General features: G+C 39.4%; 1 protein-coding gene across 2 annotated transcripts in view; it reads left to right on the plus strand.

Moving 5' to 3' along the window:
- Window positions 1–24,817, plus strand: part of CDH22 (cadherin 22) — a 224,914-nt gene that overhangs the window by 110,192 nt on the left and 89,905 nt on the right. Inside the window, exons 2-5 of one of the 2 annotated variants that reach the window (XM_053693516.1) lie at window positions 3,522–3,816; window positions 3,890–4,009; window positions 16,336–16,503; window positions 17,056–17,076. In XM_053693516.1, the coding sequence (XP_053549491.1) occupies window positions 3,522–3,816; window positions 3,890–4,009; window positions 16,336–16,503; window positions 17,056–17,076 (604 nt within the window). The remainder of the gene's footprint in view (window positions 1–3,521; window positions 3,817–3,889; window positions 4,010–16,335; window positions 16,504–17,055; window positions 17,077–24,817) is intronic. The other variant, XM_053693525.1, reaches the window with a different exon arrangement.

The raw sequence follows: 24,817 nt of genomic DNA on the forward strand, positions 1-24,817 counted from the left end.
TGTTTCCCATGGGGATATCGTGCACGAGCACGTTTTTCCATCTTACCGCTACCGTAGGCAACGCTGGTATTGAGGGTTAAATTATGCTCAACGCTCCCTTTTCTGAGCCTAACGCAGCCACTCAGACAACTCTAAATATCAGCGTTGTCTTAAGGGTGCACTGGAAAAAAAAGCAGCGTTAGCTACGCGGGTCTTTACCAACAAAACTCTAAATCTAGGCGCATGATTTTCACTATCCAAACCTATCCTAGAAGTTTCATAGATTTTGGTTTCCCACAAGGCAAATGAGTGACATTAAGCTTGTTTTTTGGGGAGCTAAATGTGGCTTAACGTAGAAAAATTAACTTAGATGTTAACCAATTTCCCCCCAAACTTCACACAATACAATAATCCATCTATTCAAACATATTCTAACATTTTCAGGACATTTGGTAAAACATACCAGAAGTTATTCACATTTAACTATTTTTTTACAATCCCAAAACTTTTAATGTGAACGACTTAATGTAAAAACTAGATAGGCTAATATTTCTTCAATATATATTTTATAGGTAGCTTTGTCTAGCTGGAGTCCTCAGCTTTGGAAGGTTGGAGGCAAAAAAAACTCATATTTTAATTTATTTTTCATATTAAAGGGACACTGAACCCAAATTTTTTCTTTCATGATTCAGATAGCGCATGCAATTTTAAGCAACTTTCTAATTTACTCCTATTATAAATTTTTATTTGTTCTCTTGCTATCTTTATTTGAAAAAGAATGCATCTAAGCTTTTTTTGGGCTTCAGAACTCTGGACAGCACTTTTTATTGGTGGATGAATTTATCCCTGAATCAGCAAGAACAACCCAGGTTATTCACCAAAAATGGGCAGGCATCTAAACGTACATTCTTGCATTTCAAATAAAGATACCAAGAGAATGAAGAAAATTTAATAATAGGAGTAAATTAGAAAGTTGCTTAAAATTTCATGCTCTATCTAAATCACGAAAGAAAAAATTTGGGTTCAGTGTCCCTTTAAGCCACTGGATCCTCAAAAAAGCGTAATGTAATGAATTTGCAATGTCTGGTGTTGTTTAGTCACATTATGGTACATTAAGCTCTTTTTTACATTAAGCTGTTTACTTTAAGGGCTCAATTTATTAAGCAACGGATGCTGGTTTGGAGCCCTATCGTTTCAGGCTCGCCCGAAACGGAAGTTAAGAAACAGCGGTCATACGCGAATGATTAACAGCCCCTGCTAGTGGCCGATTGGCCACCAATGAGCAGGGGTGGCATTGCACAAGAATTTCACAATAAATGCTTGTGCAATGGTAAATGCTGTCAGCGTATTGCGTATCATGTCCGCTCGACCAATAATAAATCTACCCCTAAATGTTTAGGATTGTAAAAAAATTGTTAAATGTGAATAATGCTTTTGGTATGATTTGCTAAACTTCCTGACATTTTCATAATATGTGTGAATAGATAGATTATTGTATTGTGTGAAGTTTGGGGGAAATTGGTTAACATCTAAGTTCTTTTTTGTACGTTAAGCCACATTAAGCTCCCCAAACAACAATCTTAATGTCACTCATTTGCCTTGTGGGAAACCAAAATCCATGGAACTTTTAGGATAGGTTTGGAAAGTGACAAACTGAGTTTGTGCCAAGTTTCAAGGCAATTGATTGAAGTTTTGGTGAATTTTGGTACATTACGCTCTTTTTACATTAAGTTGCTCACATTAAATATTTTAGGATTGTAAAAAAAAAAGTTAAATGTGAATAACTTTTGTTATGTTTTATCAAATGTCCTGAAATTTTCAGAATATGTTTGAATAGATAGATTAATGTATTGTTGGAAGTTTAGGGGAAATTGGTTAACATCTAAGTTTAATTTTGTACGTTAAGCCACATTAAGCTCCCCAAAAAACAAGCTTAATGTCATTCATTTGCCTTGTGGGAAACCAAAATCCATGAAACTTCTAGGATAGGCTTGTATAGTGGAAATCTTGGGTTGTGCAAAATTATGCAGCAATTGATTAAAATTTGGCCACTTTTTTACTCATTAAGCCACATTAAGCTATTTTCACATTAAATGTTTTAGGATGTCCCAAGTTATTAAGTGATTTCTCCTCCTTGGAACCTTTATTTGGTTTTAAGGGTCTTGCAAGTTTCTCTGTTTGAACCTAGGCATTATATTGACATTATCGTCTGTCTTGGAAAGTATTATTTCTCTTAGCAATTTCTTCAGGCAGAAGAGTCTCTGAATTGTCTGCTCTTTCTTATGATCCTCCTTATCTAGTTTTTCTTCAAGATCAGGCGGTTTTTAGAACTACATTTTTTTGTCAAAGGTAGTTTCCTTTTACAGAATTTAGAAATTGTAGTGTCTCTTTGTTCTAATCCTCAGAACTCTAAGGAATGGATTTTACATAATTTTGATATAATTAGAGTTTTTAAGCTGTATCTTTAGGCTACTAAGGGTTTTAGGCAATCCTCTAGTTTGTTTATTCATTTCTCAGGTTTACATAATGGTCAAAAAACCAGAACCATTTCTTTGGCTTTGTTGTTCAAGCTTTTAATCCACAGGGTTTACTTGGAGGTGGGAAAATATTAGTGCTCTCTCTACCAGATCAGTTTCCACTTCCTGGGCTTTCAAAAATAAGCTTTAGTAAAACAAACTTGCAAGGCAGCAACATGGTCATCCAGGCAGCAGTATCACTCTGGAAATGAGATACCTGCCTTTTTGTCCAAAAAATGTTTTATCCCGCCCTAATTACTTGTGGACTCCACAGCTTGGGTACTAGTTTACCAGATGTAATTGACTTGTGGATTCTCATCACGTTACGAAAGAAAACAAAATTTATGCTTACCTGATAAATTAATTTTGTTTGAGGTGGTGAGAGTCCACGAGGCCAGCCCTATTTACTTGTAATTGTGATTTAATTTTTTTGGATGCCAGTTCTAGTTTTGCACCTCATTACCATGTCCTGTCCTTTCCTACCTTTCTGCTTTTTCTTGCTTGGCTATACATTAGATTGGCTTACCAGTGAGGTTAGAGGTATAGAATACTCTTGGAGTTTTTGGAAATCTTTGCCTCCTCTTAGTGGCCAGAAGTTGAGTCCCAGACGTAATAATCTCCTGGACTCTCACCACTTTAAAATAAATTAATTTATCAGGTAAGTTTATATTTTGTTTTTTTACCATACATATGAAAGAAAAAGGGAGTAGCTGAAAGGCAAACAGTTCATAGCAAACATACTCTGGTTAGCTAAAAATATTTTACGGTAAAATATATTTTATGTTTACATATATAGTATATGGTCATGTGATATTTTCTAGTCAACTTTCAATTGATTTAGCATATGGATGTCTCTTATATGACAACCTCATGTATGTGCTTGTTTTGGGAAAGCGCTACTTTTCAATGCTTGTGCCCATGCAACTGACTGCAAAAGGAAGCATGATTATTCAAAGTAGTATTTTCAGAAAAATCCAATAAAATCTGTGTTACAGTTACAAATGCAGCTATTCTTATCCTATACAGATTCACTCTGATTCGGATGAAGGGGACGGATCAATTAAATACACAATCTCTGGTGAAGGTGCTGGATCCATCTTTATCATTGATGAGCTAACGGGAGACATACATGCCACTGAGCGTTTAGATCGGGAGTACAAGACATTTTACACACTGCGTGCTCAGGCACGAGATCGACACACAGACAGGCTGCTGGAGCCAGAGTCTGAATTTATTATCAAGGTACAGGATATCAATGACAGCGAGCCACGCTTCCTACAGGCACCATATATTGGGAGTGTTCCCGAGCTGTCACCTGTGGGTAAGTGACACTGCCATTTTGATTCAGGCCACATGTGAGCAGCAGTATATTGTGAGCAGTCTCCTTTTTGCAGGCACATCTGTGATGGTGGTATCTGCATGGGATGCTGATGATCCAGCATATGGGAGCAGCGCAAGAGTTGTATACAGTGTACTGGAGGGAGAGAAGCATTTCACTGTTGACAGTAAAACAGGTGTGTTGTTGGGGCTAAAGATAATTAACAAGAAAGGTGTTTGCTGCCAATATTAGGGATCCTCCATGCAGTTTCAGAATATTTTATCATCTAGACACATGGGCTAATAGTCATTAACCATTTTGCTGCTAAGCTTTTTGTGCTGAGCCAATTTTGAGCTTTTTTTGCTACTTACATTTAAACCCCTATTATAGTCAAATTTCAGTAAATGTCCCACACAAATCATATATTGTTTTTTTCAGCAGGCCCAGCAGATACTCAATATGTCATTTTATATTTATGTGAGAAACCTGCAGCCAAAACTGTACAAAAATGTATAATTTTTGGCTAGATTTTAGTAAATAATATTGAAAATAGCCCAGTGATCAATGCTTTTACTGTGATCACCTTACTAAATTGTCATCAAGAGTAGTAACATTGGAAATAGCGGCCCATACAGGCTTTTGGAGGTTATAATATAAATAAGAGAGGCCCCATTGTGCAGTACAGAAATAAAATAAGTTTTTTCTTGCAAGTTGTTCACTGTTACTGCTGTGATCACCTGACTATACAAACCTCCCCCATCCGGCTCCCTAGCAGCTACCGGTGAATCCTGCCTTAAGCCCTTTGTGACATCACCACGTGCGTAAGTGGTGACATCGGCCTGCACATCAACGATTCCCGGCCTGTAGTGAGGGGGATCGCCAAAAACAGCGTTTGATCAGCGATTCCCTTGCATGACGAGAAGGGTCTGTCATGAGCCTACAGGTAGCTATCCGCATGATGAGAATGCTTTATCATGCGCATAGAAGGGGTTAAACATATTCACTGCATAGCACTCAGACATTCTCTAGAGAGATAACTAATCTTGTACTCACAGGTAAACGAGAAACAGTCAGTAGGCCCCATTAAGAGGTTTAATTTGTATTTACATTGCGCTACTCTGGGCCTTAGGACTGTATTGCTCACAATACATTTCTGTAATGCTCTTATAAAATAGCATATCAGCCAAGTGTAAACATTTTTAAAAGAAAAAAGTACTGTATATGCTGCAGATTTTCTTCAGTAGCCAAACAACACCCACCACTTGCCTTGTTTAGAGGAGCCAATTCATACTTATCACTGGAGAAGACAAGACTAGCCACACTTATTTTGATAGCAAAACTGCATTGTTCAGCAGTTCATTATGTAATACCCCTGCTGAGCCCAGTTAGGAGGGTTAACCTTAAAGGGACAGTCTAAAATAGAATTGTTATTGTTTTAAAAGATAGATAATCCCTTTATTACTCATTCCCCAGTTTTGCATAACCAACACAGTTATATTAATATACTTTTTACCCCTGTGATTACCTTGTATCTAAGAACCTTCTTACAGCCCCCTGATCACATGACTGTGACTGTTTATTATTTATTGTCTTGCAGTTAGCATTGTGTTAGGCTAAATCTTAAATAACTCCCTATGCCTGAACACAGTGTTATCTATATGGCCCACGTATACTTTCAGTCTATTTGTGTTGAAAAGGAATTTAAAAAGCCTGTGATAAGAGGAAGCTCTCAAGGGCTTAGACATTAGCATATGAGTCTGCCTAGGTTTAGTTTCAACTAAGAATACCAAGAGATAAAAGCAAATTTGATTATAAAAGTAAATTAGAAAGTTGATTAAAATTACAAGTCCTATCTGAATAATGAAAGTTTAATGTTGACTAGACTGTCCCTTTAAGAAGTCCGTAGTGTGTATTTCCAGTTCTGAGAATTAGAAAAACTAAACATTTTATATAAAAACTGCAATAAGAATAAGATAATAAGGCCTAGATTTAGAGTTGGGCGGTAGCCGTCAAAACCAGCGTTAGAGGCTCCTAACGCTGGTTTTTACCACCCGCTGGTATTTAGAGTCAGTCATGAAAGGGTCTAACGCTCACTTTGCAGCCGCGACTTTTCCATACCGCAGATACCCCTACGCCATTTGCGTATCCTATCTTTTCAATGGGATCTTTCTAACGCCGGTATTTAGAGTCGTGGCTGAAGTGAGCGTTAGAAATCTAACGACAAAACTCCAGCCGCAGAAAAAAGTCAGTAGTTAAGAGCTTTCTGGGCTAACGCTGGTTTATAAAGCTCTTAACTACTGTGCTCTAAAGTACACTAACACCCATAAAGTACCTATGTACCCCTAAACCGAGGTCCCCCCACATCGCCGCCACTCTATTAATTTTTTTTAACCCCTAATCTGCCGAACGCACACCGCTGCCACCTACGTTATCCCTATGAACCCCTAATCTGCTGCCCCTAACACTGCCGACCCCTATATTATATTTATTAACCCCTAATCTGCCGCCCCCAACGTCGCCGCCACCTACCTACAATTATTAACCCCTAATCTGCCGACCGGAGCTCACCGCTACTGTAATAAAGTTATTAACCCCTAATCAGCCTCACTCCCGCCTCAATAACCCTATAATAAATAGTATTAACCCCTAATCTGCCCTCCCTAACATTGCCAACACCTAACTTCAAGTATTAACCCCTAATCTGCCGACCGGAGCTCACCGCTACTATAATACATTTTTTAACCCCTAAAGCTAATTCTAACCCTAACACCCCCCTAAGTTAAATATAATTTTATTCTAACGAAATAAATTAACTCTTATTAAATAAATTATTTCTATATAAAGCTAAATACTTACCTGTAAAATAAACCCTAATATAGCTACAATATAAATTATAATTATACTGTAGCTATTTTAGGATTAATATTTATTTTACAGGCAACTTTGTAATTATTTTAACCAGGTACAATAGCTATTAAATAGTTAATAACTATTTAATAGCTACCTAGTTAAAATAATTACAAATTGCCTGTAAAATAAATCCTAACCTAAGTTACAATTAAACCTAACACTACACTATCAATAAATAAATTAAATAAACTACCTACAATCATCTACAATTAAACCTAACACTACACTATCAATAAATTAATTAAATACAATACCTACAAATAAATACATTTAAATAAACTAACTAAAGTACAAAAAATAAAAAAGAACTAAGTTACAAAAAATAAAAAAATATTTACAAACATTAGAAAAAGATTACAACAATTTTAAACTAATTACACCTACTCTAAGCCCCCTAATAAAATAACAAAGACCCCCAAAATAAAAAAAATGCCCTACCCTATTCTAAATTAAAAAACGTTCAAAGCTCTTTTACCTTACCAGCCCTGAAAAGGGCCATTTGCGGGGCATGCCCCAAATAATTCAGCTCTTTTGCCTGTAAAAAAAAACATACAATACCCCCCCCAACATTACAACCCACCACCCACATACCCATAATCTAACCCAAACCCCCCTTAAATAAACCTAACACTAAGCCCCTGAAGATCTTCCTACCTTATCTTCACCATGCCAGGTTCACCGATCCGTCCACCGAAGTCTTGATCCAAGCCTCCGAAATCTTGATCCAAGCCCAAGCGGGGGCTGAAGAGTGACGTCCATCCTCCGGCTGAAGTCTTGATCCAAGCGGACAGAAGAGGACATCCGGAACGGCAAACATCTTCATCCAAGCCGCATCTTCTATGTTCTTCAATCCGATGACGACCAGCTGATCTTCAAGACCTCCAGCGCGGATCCATCCATCTTCACCGACGACTTCCCAACGAATGACGGTTCCTTTAAGGGAAGTCATCCAAGATGGTGTCCCTCAAATTCCGATTGGCTGATAGGATTCTATCAGCCAATCGGAATTAAGGTAGGAAAATTCTGATTGGCTGATGGAATCAGCCAATCAGATTCAAGTTCAATCCGATTGGCTGATCCAATCAGCCAATCAGATTGAGATTGCATTCTATTGGCTGTTCTGATCAGCCAATAGAATGCGAGCTCAATCTGATTGGCTGATCGGATCAGCCAATTGGATTGAACTTGAATCTGATTGGCTGATTCCATCAGCCAATCAGAATTTTCCTACCTTAATTCCGATTGGCTGATAGAATCCTATCAGCCAATCGGAATTCGAGGGATGCCATCTTGGATGACGTCCCTTAAAGGAACCGTCATTCGTCGGGAAGTCGTCGGTGAAGATGGATGGATCCGCGCTGGAGGTCTTGAAGATCAGCCGGTCGTCATCGGATTGAAGAATATAGAAGATGCGGCTTGGATGAAGATGTTTACCGGTCCGGATGTCCTCTTCTGCCCGCTTGGATCAAGACTTCAGGCGGAGGATGGACGTCACTCATCAGCCCCCACTTGGGCTTAGATCAAGATTTCGGAGGCTTGGATCAAGACTTCGGTGGATGGATCGGTGAACCTGGCATGGTGAAGACAAGGTAGGAAGATCTTCAGGGGCTTAGTGTTAGGTTTATTTAAGGGGGGTTTGGGTTAGATTAGGGGTATGTGGGTGGTGGGTTGTAATGTTGGGGGGGGGTATTGTATGTTTTTTTTACAGGCAAAAGAGCTGAATTATTTGGGGCATGCCCCGCAAATGGCTCTTTTCAGGGCTGGTAAGGTAAAAGAGCTTTGAACTTTTTTAATTTAGAATAGGGTAGGGCATTTTTTTATTTTTGGGGTCTTTGTTATTTTATTAGGGGGCTTAGAGTAGGTGTAATTAGTTTAAAATTGTTGTAATATTTTTCTAATGTTTGTAAATATTTTTTTATTTTTTGTAACTTAGTTCTTTTTTATTTTTTGTACTTTAGTTAGTTTATTTCATTGTATTTATTTGTAGGTACTGTATTTAATTAATTTATTGATAGTGTATTGTTAGGTTTAATTGTAGATAATTGTAGGTATTTTATTTAATTAATTTATTGATAGTGTAGTGTTAGGTTTAATTGTAACTTAGGTTAGGATTTATTTTACAGGTAATTATGTAATTATTTTAACTATAGTTATTAACTATTTAATAGCTATTGTACCTGGTTAAAATAAATACAAAGTTGCCTGTAAAATAAATATTACTCCTAAAATAGCTACAATATAATTATAATTTATATTGTAGCTATATTAGGATTTATTTTACAGGTAAGTATTTAGCTTTAAATAGGAATAATTGATTTAATAAGAGTTAATTTATTTCGTTAGATTTAAATTATATTTAACTTAGGGGGGTGTTAGTGTTAGGGTTAGACTTAGCTTTAGGGGTTAATCCATTTATTATAGTAGCGGTGAGATCCGGTCGGCAGATTAGGGGTTAATTATTGTAGGTAGCTGGCGGCGATGTTGTGGGGGGCAGATTAGGGGTTAATAAATATAATATAGGGGTCGGCGGTGTTAGGGGCAGCAGATTAGGGGTACATAGGGATAACGTAGCTGGCGGCGGTGTACGGAGCGGCAGATTAGGGGTTAATAATAATATGCAGGGGTCAGCGATAGCGGGGTCAGCAGATTAGGGGTTAATAAGTGTAAGGTTAGGGTGTTTAGACTCAGGGTACATGTTAGGGTGTAAGGTGCAGACTTAGGAAGTGTTTCCCCATAGGAAACAATGTAGCTGCATTAGGAGCTGAACGCTGCTTTTTTGCAGGTGTTAGGTTTTTTTTCAGCTCAAACTGCCCCATTGTTTCCTATGGGGGAATCGTGCACGAGCACGTTTTTGAAGCTGGCCGCGTCCGTAAGCAACGCTGGTATCTAGAGTTGCAGTGGCGGTAAATTATGCTCTACGCTCCCTTTTTGGAGCCTAACGCAGCCCTTCTGTGAACTCTAAATACCAGCGGTATTTAAAAGGTGCAGGAGAAAAAAAGCACGCGTAGCTAACGCACCCCTTTGGCCGCAGAACTCTAAATCTAGCCGTAAGAGTATAAGCTAAGTGCTCTATATAGATTATTTACTTTTTCTACACAAATGCAATTCACATTTTGGCCTAATTCTAACCGTCTATCTATGACACAACAAATTAACACCATGCTTTTTATTGTGCAAATTCATCTTAATATATTCTTTAACACAGATTGTGTTTATATCATTACCATGGATACACTTGTAAATACTACTGAGCATATGTTTATTGAAATATGTCTGACTGCATTTCAAAACTCAGACACCAGCCAGCAAGCATTATTTCAACAAACATTTTTCTGGTTTCTGTGACATTACAGTTTCATGCAGGAAAAGCAAAACCAGAGCAGCACCAATCAGAACACCATTCATTAGAGATTCTATTGAAGTAAAAGTTACTTGTAAGGCAACGGCATAGGAAGACCTTGATCAGTGCCCATAAAATGCCAAAGATGAGTGTCATAATACTGTCTGCAACTTAATCTTTACAAAATAAAGTACAATATCAGCATGTACCTTGTGTGGTTAAAACATTCACTGAATATAAAACATTCAGTAAAACATATTCTGCACTGTGTGTATTCACCTACATTAGACTCCTGACTCTAAATGAGATCCTTTGCCATGAACATGTGATTACAAACAACCAGTCAGATGTAGCAAAAGGGAGGGATATAAAGAGCCAACAGGTGTGTCAGGCCTACCAAGTAAGAGCAGTGCCCAAACAGAGCAGTGATGTCATTACGGCATGAAACAATATATAATATGTAAAAAAAAATGTTTGAATAAACCACCTGCAAAAATTACCAAGGTATACAAAAGTATCAATCTATCCAGTATCTATCTATCTATGTATCCAGTATCTATCTATCTATCTATCTATCTATCAAGTTATCTACCTGTCTTTCTATCTCTTTGTCTATCTATCTATAATATATCTATATATCTGTCTGCCTGTCTATATGGCTGTATATCTATCTATCTATCTATCTATCTATAGATATATATATCAATCATCTAATCTATCTATCATCTATCAATCTATTTGTCTATCTATCTATCTGTCTAGCTATCTATCTATATCTGTCTAGCTATCTATATCTGTCTGTCAATCTATCTATCTGAATTAAATGATGGTTGTGAAATAATATTTTTCCATTAAATTAAAATGTGGCAGAAATGAATGATTGTTCACAGATGATACGGAACTATTTATTGCTCACTGGCTGATAGAGAAAACTCCCTCAGGTATTGGCAGTTGCCAAGAGGAACAAGTTTTTACAAGCATGCCAAGAAAAAGAATATCCTATTATATAAAAGGCCAAGTGTGTTTGTCCAAAGCTGTCATGCTCAGTAGAGACAGCACAAGGACAAACACACCTGGCCTTTGAGTCCTACTCCCTAGCTGATCTGCGGCAGAAGTGGGCATGACCGGGTGTGAGCAGGGGTGTGGTCGGGCGTGAATGGCCCTGAAGGGGGCATGGCCGGGCATGAAGGGGCGTGGCCGGGTGCAGTCACGAGATAGAGAGGGGGGGGAGAGAGGAGAGGGGGGGGAGAGAGGAGAGGGGGGGAGAGAGAGAGGAGGGGAGAGAAAGAGGAGGGGGAGAGAGAGAGGGGGGGAGACAGAGAGGGGGAGAGAGAGCTCAAAAGAGAGGGGGAGAGAGTGCAAAAGAGATGGGCGAGAGATAGCTCAAAAGAGAGGGGGAGAGAGAACGCAAAAGAGATGGGGAGAGAGAGAGCAAAAGAGAGGGGGAGAGAGCGCAAAGAGAGGGGGAGAGAGAGCGCAAAAGAGAGGGGGAGAGAGAGAGCGCAAAAGAGAGGGGGAGAGAGAGCTCAAAAGAGAGGGGGAAAAAGAGCGCAAAAGAGATGGGGGAGAGAGAGAGCTCAAAAGAGAGGGGGAGCGAGAGCGCCAAAGAGATGGGGGGGAGAGAGAGCAAAAGAGAGGGGGAGATCGGGCAAAGAGAGGGGGGAGAGAGCACAAAAGAGAGGGGGAAGAGAGAGAGGGGGAGAGAGCACAAAAGAGAGGGGGTAGAGAGAGCACAAAAGAGAGGGGGGAGAGAGAGAGCAAAAGAGTGGGGGGAGAGAGCGCAAAAGAGATGGGGGAGAGAGAGAGCTCAAAAGAGAGGGGGAGAGAGAGCGCAAAAGAGAGGGGGAGAGAGAGCGCAAAAGAGAGGTGGAGAGAGAGCGCAAAAGAGATGGAGAGAGAGAGAGCAAAAGAGAGGGGGAGAGAGAGAGCAAAAGAGAGGGGGAGAGAGAGCGCAAAAGAGAGGGGGGAGAGAGCGCAAATGAGAGGGGGAGAGGGCGCAACAGAGAGGGGGAGAGAGAGCGCAAAAGAGATGGAGAGAGAGAGAGAGCAAAAGAGAGGGGGAGAGAGAGAGCAAAAGAGAGGGGGGAAAGAGAGCACAAAAGAGAGGGGGGAGAGAGAGCACAAAAGAGAGGGGGAGAGAGAGCGCAAAAGAGAGGTGGAGAGAGAGCGCAAAAGAGATGGAGAGAGAGAGAGCAAAAGAGAGGGGGAGAGAGAGAGCAAAAGACAGGGGGAGAGAGAGAGCAAAGGAGAGGGGGAGAGAGAGCACAAAAGAGAGGGGGGAGAGAGCGCAAAAGAGAGGGGGAGAGGGAGAGTGCAAAAGAGAGGGGGAGAGAGAGCGCGCAAAAGAGAGGGGGAGAGAGAGCGCGCAAAAGAGAGGGGGGAGAGAGTACGAAAAAGAGAGGGGGAGAGAGAGAGAGAGCAAAAGAGGGGGGGAGAGAGAGCAAAAGAGGGGGGAGAGAGAGAGCGTGCAAAAGAGAGGGGGGAGAGAGAGCACAAAGGAGAGGGGAGAGAGATCGCAAAAGAGAGGGGGGAGAGAGAACGCGAAAGAGAGGGGGGAAGAGAAAGCACAAAAGAGGGGGAGAGAGATAGCGCAAAAGAGGGGGGAGAGAGATAGCGCAAAAGAGAGGGGAGAGAGAGCGCAAAAGAGAGGGGAGAGAGAGCGCAAAAGAGATGGAGAGAGAGAGAGAGCAAAAGAAAGGGGGGAAAGAGAGCACAAAAGAGAGGGGGGAGAGAGAGCACAAAAGAGAGGGGGAGAGAGAGCGCAAAATAGAGGTGGAGAGAGAGCGCAAAAGAGATGGAGAGAGAGAGAGCAAAAGAGAGGGGGAAAGAGAGCACAAAAGAGAGGGGGGACAGAGAGCACAAAAGAGAGGTGGAGAGAGAGCGCAAAAGAGATGGAGAGAGAGAGAGGAAAAGAGGGGGGGAGAGAGAGAGCAAAAGAGAGGGGGAGAGAGAGTGCAAAAGAGATGGGGGAGAGAGCGCAAAAGAGAGGGGGAGAGGGAGAGCGCAAAAGAGGGGGGGAGAGAGAACGCGAAAGAGAGGGGGGAAGAGAAAGCGCAAAAGAGGGGGGAGAGAGAAAGCGCAAGAGAGAGAGCACAAAAGAGAGGGGGGAAGGAGAGAGTGCAAAAGAGAGGGGGGGAGAGAGAGCTCAAAAGAGAGGGGGAGAGAGAGAGAGCTCAAAAGAGAGGGGGGGAGAGAGCAAAAGAGAGGGGGAAGGAGAGAGCGCAAGGGGTGAGACCGCTGTACTGCAAAAAATGGCCCGTGTGAACGGGCTTTAGAACTAGTACTGTATATTTATCATCTTAAAAAAAATCGAGAAAAATAAATAAACAAAATTAAAACAAATTAAAACAGAAATAATTTTGAAATACCCTGATTTAGACTGAATAAATTAAAAGAAAATGACTACATTGTCCCTTATTATTAAATGGGCATAAACCCAAAAACTTTCCAATTTACTTCTATTATCTAATTTGCTTCATTCTCCTATAATCCTTTGTTGAAGAAGCAGCAATGTGCTACTGGGAGTAAGCTGAATGCGTTGGGTGAGCCAATAACATGATGCATACATATGCAGTCACCAATCAGCAGCTTCTGAGCCTACTTAGGTATCATTTTCAACAAAGGATACCCAGAGAACAAAACAAATTAGATATAAGAAGTATATTGGAAAGTTGTTTAACCCCTTGAGTGCTAACGATGGCTCTGAGCCATTGCAAATTTTCTCAGTCAGATGCTAACGATGGCTCAGAGCCCTTGCTAGAACCTACCTACTTTGAGGGCAATCTGGGGGCTTCCACCTACTCCCACCCTGGTGATCTGGTCTGAATAGTGAGAGGCATCGCCGGGGCTTCACGTTTCACGCAATGACGTGATGATGTGACTGCTCAACTCTATTTAAAATTAACAATGGACAATATAGGGAGATGAGGCATGCTGCTTAGAAGCCTGTATCTAAGGCATCTAAGCAATTACAGACCCCCAAGACCCCACCGTTGGGTTGGAAAGGTAATCGCCCAACCTTTCCAACGGTATAAGTATTGGGGATCTGGAAAAAAGTAAAAAATAAATATATTTTAAAAATTTAAAAATAAAAAAAAAGCTCAAAACCAGCTTAGCACCCAGGTGGGAAATGGTTTAGCTGCCAAAGGGTTAAAATCACATGCTCTATCTGGATCATAAAATAAAAAATGGGTTTCATGTCTCTTTAAGATCAAAATCAGAGAGCAAATCTTGATAAAGCAAACCAAACTCTTTCAACTGTTATAGAAAACACATATTTATAGACAATATAAAGAAGGGTGAAGTGAAGCCCCAAAATGTTGTGGTTATTTGTATTTAGCATTTAATGTTATTTAGAAATGAGTTTCATGGCTGCCAATACGGATATAATTGGATTTTCTGCTTTCTGAGATTGATTACTCTTGATAAGTGAGCAGCAACATTCTATATAAACTCTGAAGCTTGTAAAATGGCAGTTCTGGGGGATGAGATGTTGTCGGGTGTTATTATTATTAATATACTTTATAAAGCGCCAACATATTCTATAGCGCTGTTTATTTCTTTAGATAGATAATATGTCATCTGTCCATTTCAGGTTCTGTCAAAATGTTTACAAATGAGCTCCATGTGTAAATGATCTGGTAATTTTTCTGTGCTTAAATTATGAATAAAAATCCAATTTAATCTTCTAATTTAGATTTGCTAATTATGAATTTTCTAAATCCCTTTATACAAGCTATGAGGTACTCAGTGGTGCGAGCAAATAGTTAAGGCTTTTTCTAATGTTTATAATTTGATTTTCAGGAGTCCTATAATCAATTTGATCTTATTTTAATCTTATGTGGCCAGTGAAATTGCAGGATAACTGGCAATGGGACTTATGTAATGCAGACTTTGGAAAACCATTTAGAGAAAGAAGCAGACAGGCAGGCAAACATTAAAGGGACACTGAACCCAATTTTTTTTCTTTCGTGATTTAGATAGAGAATGCAATTTTAAGCAATTTTCTAATTTACTCCTACTATCAAATTTTATTCGTTCTCTTGCTATCTTTATTTGAAAAAGAAGGCATCTAAGCTTTTTTTGGGTTCAGAACTATGGACAGCATTTTTTTTATTGGTGGATGAATTTATCCACCAATCAGCAAGGACAACCCAGGTTGTTAATCAAAAATGGGCCGACATCTAAACTTACATTCTTGCATTTCAAATAAAGATAACGAAAATTTGATAACAGGAGTAAATTAGAAAGTTGCTTAAAATGTCATGCTCTATCTGAATCACAAAAGAAAAAAATTTGGGTTCAGTGTCCCTTTAAGAAAGACAACAGGAACATGCAATGCATCTATAGTATATACATGTATATTGAAAAGCACACGTGAAATAGAGAGACAAGAATGTTTGAGATAAATAAAGAAATGTAGATTTTAAATAATGTTTTAAAAAATCAAAAGCACCTAACAGCAAAAATAAACTCCATCCAGCATTATGTAATATAAAATATCAATAATGATTATGGGCCAGATTACAAGTGGTACTAGAAGTAAGCTTTTTGCACACGTCAGGTAGCACTTTAATTACAATTTGAAAGTAAACTGTTTTCGCTTGCATGCTAACCAGACACGCATAAAAAGACTCATTTAGAATATTGAGTGCACGATTACCTGTTCTTCCATAGAGGTCAGTGGAGCAAAAAAAGGGGGAAAAAACACCCTACTCGCGCACATACATGATCGCATATTCTTAAGTTCACTAACCCGACATGAAATTATCAATATTTCACATTCCAATGTTCTTCACATACGAATATTTTCTATTTATTCATAAATACATATATTTGGGCAACAGTTTTTTGTATTAATTTTTATTAGATAATGTTTTTATAAGTGTAACTGTACTTTGTAATGTATTTTTATGTCTTTTGTGACACTTTTTTCTTTTGCAAAACAGTTAACCTAAGCTCTGAGGACACGCTATTCCAACGAGCGTTAACTTCAATTGTGCTCAAACGACTGCATTGACTTTCAACTTGCAATATGAGCGAAAAATCTGACGCACACAAACACCCGCAATTAACCCCTTTTCACTTGCATGTAACTGTTAGAGCTCCACTCGCCATCCAGCCCTATATGTGCCCACACACATACACAGTACATATGGAATTGATGGTTTACTTACAAGTTCTCCATTTCGTCATCAGTCCTCTTCTCTCCAGCCTTGTTCTGTGCTTATTACCAATGGTGCTTGTATTGACCATTCTGCTTTTTCTCAAAGGTGTTATCCGCACAGCAGTCTCAGACCTTGACAGGGAGTCTCAGGACCGATATGACCTTGTGATCCAGGCCACTGATATGGCGGGTCAGTTGGGAGGACTCTCTGGGTCAACTACCGTTACCATTGTGATCACTGATGTTAATGACAACCCCCCCAGATTTCCTCAAAGTAAGTAGATGCGAGTTTGTGTTAGAGACCATAAGAGTGGGCATGTTTATAAAATCTGTGTTGGTGTGCAGACATTTATGTGCATTGTTATGTTAACAAATGCGCTAAGGCACAAATTGATACGTGAGAGTAGATTTATGTATGACCAATAACGAAGCCTAAGCCTCAAGATAGAGAAAGTGCGCTAACAAGCTAAAAGTGTACACACCACATTAAAAGATATTTAAATTTATTAAATGAAATAGACAAATTACATAAAAACATATATAGAAATTAGCGGTAGGGACGTCTCCCTTGTATAAAAAATCAGTAGTCCGTGCAAATATTTGCAAATAGCAGCTAACAATTAATAGGATGTAAATAAATGTTAAAAAACAATCATAATCTTAAATGTATGGCATAACACTGATAATAATCATAAAAGCAAGGATTATTAATAAAAACAAGCACCAAGTTCAGAAATATAATCACAGTGCAGATGGCCGTGTGCAAATGAGCATCAATATTGTAGCATTACGGCTTGAATTCGTAACAAATTGGTGCCACAAACAGATACAATGTACTGTACCGTGAGTCAAGAGGGTACTTAGAAGTGTACAGACCTCTGCACATGTGAGTCGGCGTCTGACGTCACAAACTTCCGCTCTTCTCAGGTAATGGATTGTCGTTCCAGCAGCGTGAGAAAGAAAACAGCTGATTGCTGTGTGCTGATGAAAACTTGCTGCAAGAGCAGATTTAACTGCTGTAGATGTATCCGTTGTTCCAATAAACTGGTAGGGCACAAGTTATCCCTTACCTTGGGATATACAAAGATACTGGTAACCCGGGTTAAAGTTGCAGTACAAGCTGTACTGAGATATCCCTTAGTGTTTCAAAGATACAATGTCACAGTGTCACATATGCAAGCGACGCGTTTCGCCCTCCCTTGGGCTTTATCAAGATGCATGTGACAGGTAACTGAGAGCCTTTTAAAGTGATCCATTCATTTGTAATTGGTTAATGCATTCAGTTGTAAAGGTAACACCCTCCAGGTGGTTAAGGTGGTATCTTCATTACTTCTCCCTTTGAGATCTCTTTCCTTTAGTTGCTAGGTAACACCCTCTATGCAATTAAGGTGGTATATCCTTGGTGAATCATTATGGATTTTATGTGCTTGTTGATAACAAATTATATATTAAAAACATTAAATATAAAAAAACTGTCTGTGCATTACATAAGCAATAACGACTGTATTGTAACAAAAAACCATACTGGTTTTGTGAGTTACTCATTCTGAATATAATTATAAGCTAAGAGAAATGTTCTTATATATTATTAGGCACTCCCTTGAGCGAACATATATGCTATAAAAATATATTTACATTATGTCTTGTAGCATTATCCTCCCCACTTGCAAGAATGGCTGTAAGTTGATAAGCTAAGGGACATAATTAAATTGTTCATAAGACTAACATAATGGCCATCCTATATAATAAAAGGCCAGGTATGTTTGTCCGATGCAGTCATGCGCAATAGAGACTGTGCAAGACAAACATACCTGACCTTAACCCCTTAACGACCAGTGCAGATGCGCATTGGAAACTGCGGGAGAACAGCGCTAGTCGTTTAGCCCTTAAGGACTCTGCCGCGATCTCGCTAAAAGTAGTGAGATCGCACTATTTCTGGATGCCCCACGAGCGCTGCAGTACTAAACATTTTGGCCCGTGTACATGGGCTTTAACATTACTTTTGGTACATTCAATCAAGCTGTGGAAAGCCACATATAAATATTACTATTTAAAGCAGGTCATTTAAAATAATTTTACAATTAACTTATTTCCTATTTCCTGTTAATCTTTATACGTGGCATCATTTATTTTATATTTTTCTCTCATCCATTGTGTCCTTTTAAAGGAATTTTAACTCAAATTTCAAATGTGCAGTATTGCATTTAAAATTTAATTAGAAGCAGTATTCTTTAATTATCCAAAATATTTTCTGAGAAATATTAGAACACGTTTGGTTATAGATATATTTTGTTTTGCAGATAGCTATCCTAGCATATGCAATAATGTCACTGCAAGGACCATATGAATATAGGAACTTTTTTTATCAGAGAATGAAAATGAAAATAAGAAACCCCAGAACAGCACTCTAGTCAATAGAACCAATTTTTAATCACTAGGGGTAGTATCCCCTAATATAGTGAACATAGACACTATCTAAAGGTTGCTATAGAAAACATATGTGATAAAGTAATCTGCAAAATAACCACTTAGAGGTAAGGCAGAGCTCAAATACAAGATCATTCAGTTATATACACATGGACACTGCATTCTTTGGACTTGACAGAATAAAATGCTGGCCTTCATTTTCGAGGGCTGTTTTTTTATCCCTTCAGTGCTCTGTGGGTCCCAAGTGGAACTTCTACGATGTGTTTAACCCATTTGCAGGGGGGCATAAACACATAGAGGTGCAGGGTTGCTAGTCTTAAAATGACATGCTCTAATTAGAACATGCAGGGCCAGATTAAAAGTAGAGCACTAAATATCAGTTTTGTGAAAGCAATATTTGCTCTCCACTGAGTAATACCAGCGCACGCTAATGTGTGTTGCTTTTACAAGTTGACAGCAATGCGAACCCGAGCACGCATTCGCATTGCGCTCACAAGAGCGTGCTTCCATAGGTTCCAATGGGAGCCTCATTCTCATGCCGTGAGACACCGCATGAGAACTAGTGCAGCAAAGGGGGTAAGTAGCACAGCGATTGCAACAAATTGTAACTATATATGTATATGATTATATTCATATATATTTATGTGTTAATATGTGTACATACACATAATAACCCATACATATCCTATTATATAAAAGGCCAAGTGTGTTTGTCTGAAGCTGTCATGTGCAGTAGAGACAGCACGAGGACAAACACACCTGGCCTTACCTGACATGCTGTTGCGGCCAAAGTAAGCGTGGCTGGGCGGGAGCATGGGCATGGCCGGGCGGGAGCATGGGCGTGGCCAGACGGGAGCGTGGACGTGTCGGGGGATGTGGACGGGCGCGGACGGCGTGAGAGAGAGAAGAGAAATAGAAAGAGAGGGGGAGAAACAAAAAGAGATAGGAAAGAGCTAAAGAGGAAAAAGAGAGGGGGGAGAGACAGCAAAAGAGAGGGGGAGGGAGAGCAATAGAGAGGGGGAGAGAGAGAGCAAAAGAGAGGGATGGAGAAAGAGAGCAAAAGAGAGGGAAGAGAGACGGAGCAAAAGAGAGGGGGGAGAGAGCAAAAGAGAGGGGGGAGAGAGAGAGCAAAAGAGAGGGATGGAGAGAAAGAGAAAAAGAGAGGGATGGAGAGAGAGCAAAAAAAGGAGAGAGAGACAGAGCAAAAGATAGGGGGAGAGAGAGAGCGCAAAAGAGAGGGAGGGAGAGAGAGCGCAAAAGAGGGGGGAGAGAGCGGAAAAGGGAGGGGGAGAGAGAGAGCGCAAAAGAAAGGGGGAGAGAGAGCACGCCAAATAGGGGGGGGGAGAGAGAGCACAAAATAGATAGAGAACGCAAAAGAGAGGGGGAAGATAGAGAGTGTAAAAAAAAGGGGGGAGAGAGAGCGCAAAAATGAGGGGGAGAGAGAGCAAAAGAGAGGGGGGAGAGAAAGCAAAAGAGAGGGGGAGAGAGAGAGCAAAAGAGAGGGGGGAAAGAGAGAGCACAAAAGAAAGGGGGGAGAGAGAGCACAAAAGAGAGGGGGAGAGAGAGCGCAAAAGAGAGGGGGGGAGAGGGAGCGCAAAAGAGAGGGGGGAGAGAGAGCGCAAAAGAGAGGGGGAGAGAGAGAGCGCAAAAGAGAGGGGGAGAGAGAGCGCAAAAGAGAGGGGGGAGAGAGAGCGCAAAAGAGAGGGGGAGAGAGAGCGTAAAAGAGAGGAGGAGAGAGAGCGCAAAAACGAGGGGGAGAGAGAGCAAAAGAGAGGGGGAGAGAAAGCAAAAGAGAGGGGGAGAGAGAGAGCAAAAGAGAGGGGGAAAGAGAGCACAAAAGAGAGGGGGGAGAGAGAGCACAAAAGAGAGGGGGAGAGAGAGCGCAAAAGAGAGGGGGGAGAGGGAGCGCAAAAGAGAAGGGGGAGAGAGAGCGCAAAAGAGAGGGGGAGAGAGCGCAAAAGAGAGGGGAAGAGAGAGAGCATAAAAGAGAGGGGGAGATAGAGCACAAAAACAAGGGGGAGAGAGAGCAAAAGAGAGGGGGAGAGAAAGCAAAAGAGAGGGGGAGAGATGGAGCAAAAGAGAGGGAGGAGAGAGAGCACAACAGAGAGGGGGGAGAGGGAGCGCAAAAGAGAGCGGGAAGAGAGAGAGCAAAAGAGAGGGGGAGAGAGAACGCAAAAGAGAGGGGGAGAGAGAGCATAAAAGAGAGGGGGAGAGAGAGCGCAAAAGAGAGGGGGAGAGAGAGCAAAAGAGAGGGGGAGAGAAAGCAAAAGAGAGGGGGAGAGAGGGAGCAAAAGAGAGGGGGAGAGATAGCAAAAGAGAGGTGGAGCGAGAGAGAGAGCGCAAAAGAGAGGGGGAGAGAGAGCAAAAGAGAGGGGGAGAGAGCACAAAAGAGAGGGGGAGAGAGAGCAAAAGAGAGGGGGAGAGAGAGAGCAAAAGAGAGGTGGAGCGAGAGAGAGCACAAAAGAGAGGGAGAGAGAGCGCAAAAGAGAGGGAGAGAGAGCAAAAGAGAGGGGGAGAGAGAGAGCAAAAGAGAGGTGGAGCGAGAGAGAGCACAAAAGAGAGGGAGAGAGAGCGCAAAAGAGAGGGAGAGAGAGCAAGGGGTGGGACAGCTGTACTGCAAAAAATGGCCCATGTGAACGGGCTTTAGGACTAGTATAGATATATAAGCATATACATATATATTTACTGGGAACACACAGTTCCCATAGACGGCAACGTAAAGGCTCTTTTCAGTGCCATTTTTTTTTCTAACACCCCACTCACACCAATTTTATCCCCAAAATATTGCCTAGTGCAGTGATTTATTAAAAAAATACAAATGCTACACTTTTTATTTTTTTGGAAAATACATTCCACTTTTTTAGGGGGCATTTGGGGCAGATTTATAAAATTAACCAGTGATCTGATCTCTGGTTAAATTTATAAGCGCTAATTGCTACCGCGAGCTTGCAGTAGCAATTATCAGCCACTTGTAATAGCTGGTTATTTATTGTGCACCGGCAAAAAGGCAAATGTACCCATTTGCGGGCACAAGATAAATTAAACTAGAATGGCCTTTTAATTATAACCTTTACTCTCGTATTTAGTTATACTTTTCTAAATTATATTTTAGTAATAGAAAACACATTTAAAATTATAAAACATTAGCAGAAAGCTTAATCTGATATATTTACTGGGGGGAGCGTCTGCTTTATTTGCTTGACTTAAGACTGTTTAAAATAAAACTTATACAATAAGATATGGAAAGGCAACACCTAAAATGAATCCCCATTATCTGAATGGAAAATAGGCAATCAAATCAAATGTAATATAAATATTTTACTTAATATCTGTATATAAAAATATTGATACATATAAAAACATTGTTACAAAAAACACTTAGGGGACAATTTATCAAGCTCCGTATGAAGGTTTGCCGGAAACAGAAGTTATGAAACAGAGGTCTAAAGGCCGCTGCTCCATAAATTGCCTGCTCTGAGGCCGCGGACAGAAATCAACCCGATCGAATACGATCGGGTTTAATGACACCCCCTGCTAGCGGCTGATTGGCTGCGAATATGCAGGGGGCGGCATTGCTTATCATGTCCGTCCGCACTTTAATAAATATACCCCTAAGAATCAGCTTAACTTCACCCAAATGCTACACACGGAGAAGGTTGCTGCAGTGTACAAAAACAACAGAAGATAAATATATTTAAATGGACAATTTACTCCTTTACCCTTATATTGGCATTTGAAATAGTTATTTAGCTTGTGGTATCCCTACCTATTCTGAAAGTTTCTGGCCTTAGGCCCAAGCTATAGATAAGCTGTGTAAACAAATCCAGCAGAATTATTTACACTCCCAGTGGGGTATAGAAGACATAAGGTAATAAAATGATAATTTTACATTGTTCTCTTCAAGTATTGGTCTTTGTTTATGTACAGATATAAGATAAAGAAGCATGTATATGTACACAATTGTGATAAAGTAATGAGATCTGAATATACCTACACGCTCAACCCATTTTATTAGGTTGTGGCTTTAAAAATCAAAATCAGCTGTTTTATATACACAAATAAACCTTAAAAAGCAAATTCTCATACATTTTATACTCTGCAGTTGGTAAAAAAAGTAATTGGAAACACAATAAGCAAAAAACTATTTTACAGTATACTGTCCCTTAAATATAGTGATTTCATAAAGTTAGAAGAATGACACCTGATGTGTCAGTTATAAATAAAAAGATGTGACGGAGCAGGGTTCTCTCTAATTCATTATTTGTATTATATAGGCAACAACTGCTAAGTTTGCAAACATTACATACTTTGAGTAATTTTAATACAATGAAAGTAACAATATTTTAATATTATTTGTAGAGCTGCAGCAACTAATCGGCATAATCAATAATAATCGATTATGAAAATAATTGTCAGCGAATCTCATAATCGATTAGTTGGTTTGCAATTAGTTGGTCTGTGCACAGCACCAGCTGCTTCACTGATGAGCTCCTGCACATGGTATTGTGTTTTATGGTTATACCCTTAGCCTAAAGGACGTCTACAGACATTTACTTTTCACTTTTTCAGGACAGTATAAGTTTCTTTTTAAGTTTACAACTACTCCTGTCTTATGTGCAACCCAGAAATAAAATAGGAGTCATCATTTGGATTGTTTAAATTAAATCAGCTGATTTGGGACTGTGCTTTACATAATATAGTGCCGAGCGTGTTATTTACACCTAGCCCTAGATTGATGGCATTTGTTATATGAATTGATGTCATTATTACCTGTTTGCACAATTTTTTGAGGATCACTTGCTATTGCTGATTATATGTACTCTATAGATAAATGTGTAAGGCTGTGTCCTGTTACTGATGTATAGTATTTAGTCCTATTGCCTTTTTTGTTTTTTTATATTTTTAATTAATTGGAATATGTACCAAATTCAACCTCTGTAAGTATATATCTGTTATTTTAAGAGTGGACTAGATATTTTTTCCCCTAACCTTATAGCTGGTTGTTTGCCATTGCATATAGATATTCAATATATTTTTATGTCAGAATGAAGTCCAGGCTTTCATTGTTAAGAGGCCCCTTGCATTGGTGGAGAGCTAACAAAGATAAATAGCCCCCCTTGGTGAAATTGGCAAAAACCCTACTTATGCATCTCAGGCACCTCAACACCCCTGAGTGCCTCTTCTCTGCAGCAGATAAAATAACTTGCAAAAAAGAGAGCCATCCTCAGCCAGGAGCATGTGGTCATGTTGACATTTTTGCATTTCAATGCAAAGTTTCTGAAAGAGTGACTAACAGAATGTTAAAAACAGTGGTAGTTTATCTCTTACTACCTCTTTTCAAACAGTTTGTGATTTTGTTTTGCAATAAAAATTTGTTCTGCTGCTTAAACATTGGACCAACAGTTATGTTAATGTAAAGTTGTAGTCTGAAGTTTATATTTTTAACACTCAGTGATTTTTATTTTAAATATAGGGATAAAAAAAGATTTATTTATTTTTTATCCGATTAGTCGATTAATCGAAAAAATAATCGGCTGATTAATCGATTATGAAAATAATCGTTAATTGCAGCACTAATTATTTGCAAAAAACTTTGCATAATATTTGGTGTTTTTAACGTTTGAATTGGTTAAGTCTGATGTCAATCATTCAAATTCTATTCACTGATTCTTAGCACAAATATTGTTGTTGTTTTATATATAATCAATTTACCTTGATTGACTATTTTTTCATTTGTGACATCATTGTGTTATGATTTACATGTCAGTGTAAACAGCAAAAATGATTTCCTAATATAAGTCTTGTTGGCTAAGGTGCTCTTTGTTTTTATGCTAAAACGAATACAAGATGTATCAGTTACGTATTTCCTACTAATGCTTATTGGCTGATAGGTACAAAAAACATTAAGATATACAGTATTTTCATGATGCTCTTTCAGAAGAATTACAGAAAATATTTGAGTACAAAGCACCCTTAGGTTTATCAGTGTCATCTTCATGTGCATTGCAGAATTGTGGGAAATTTGATTGTGTACTGAATGTTGATGTGCGCTTGTGCTGAATAAGAAACATATAAATGCAAAATAGCTATTATTTAATTCAGTCTACAGTGGTAGTGCACAATACACACATGCAAAACACATTTAAACATTTTATTTAACT

The sequence above is a fragment of the Bombina bombina genome, chromosome 1 (genome assembly GCF_027579735.1).
Source record: "Bombina bombina isolate aBomBom1 chromosome 1, aBomBom1.pri, whole genome shotgun sequence".
In the NCBI taxonomy this organism is placed as follows: Eukaryota; Metazoa; Chordata; class Amphibia; order Anura; family Bombinatoridae; genus Bombina; species Bombina bombina.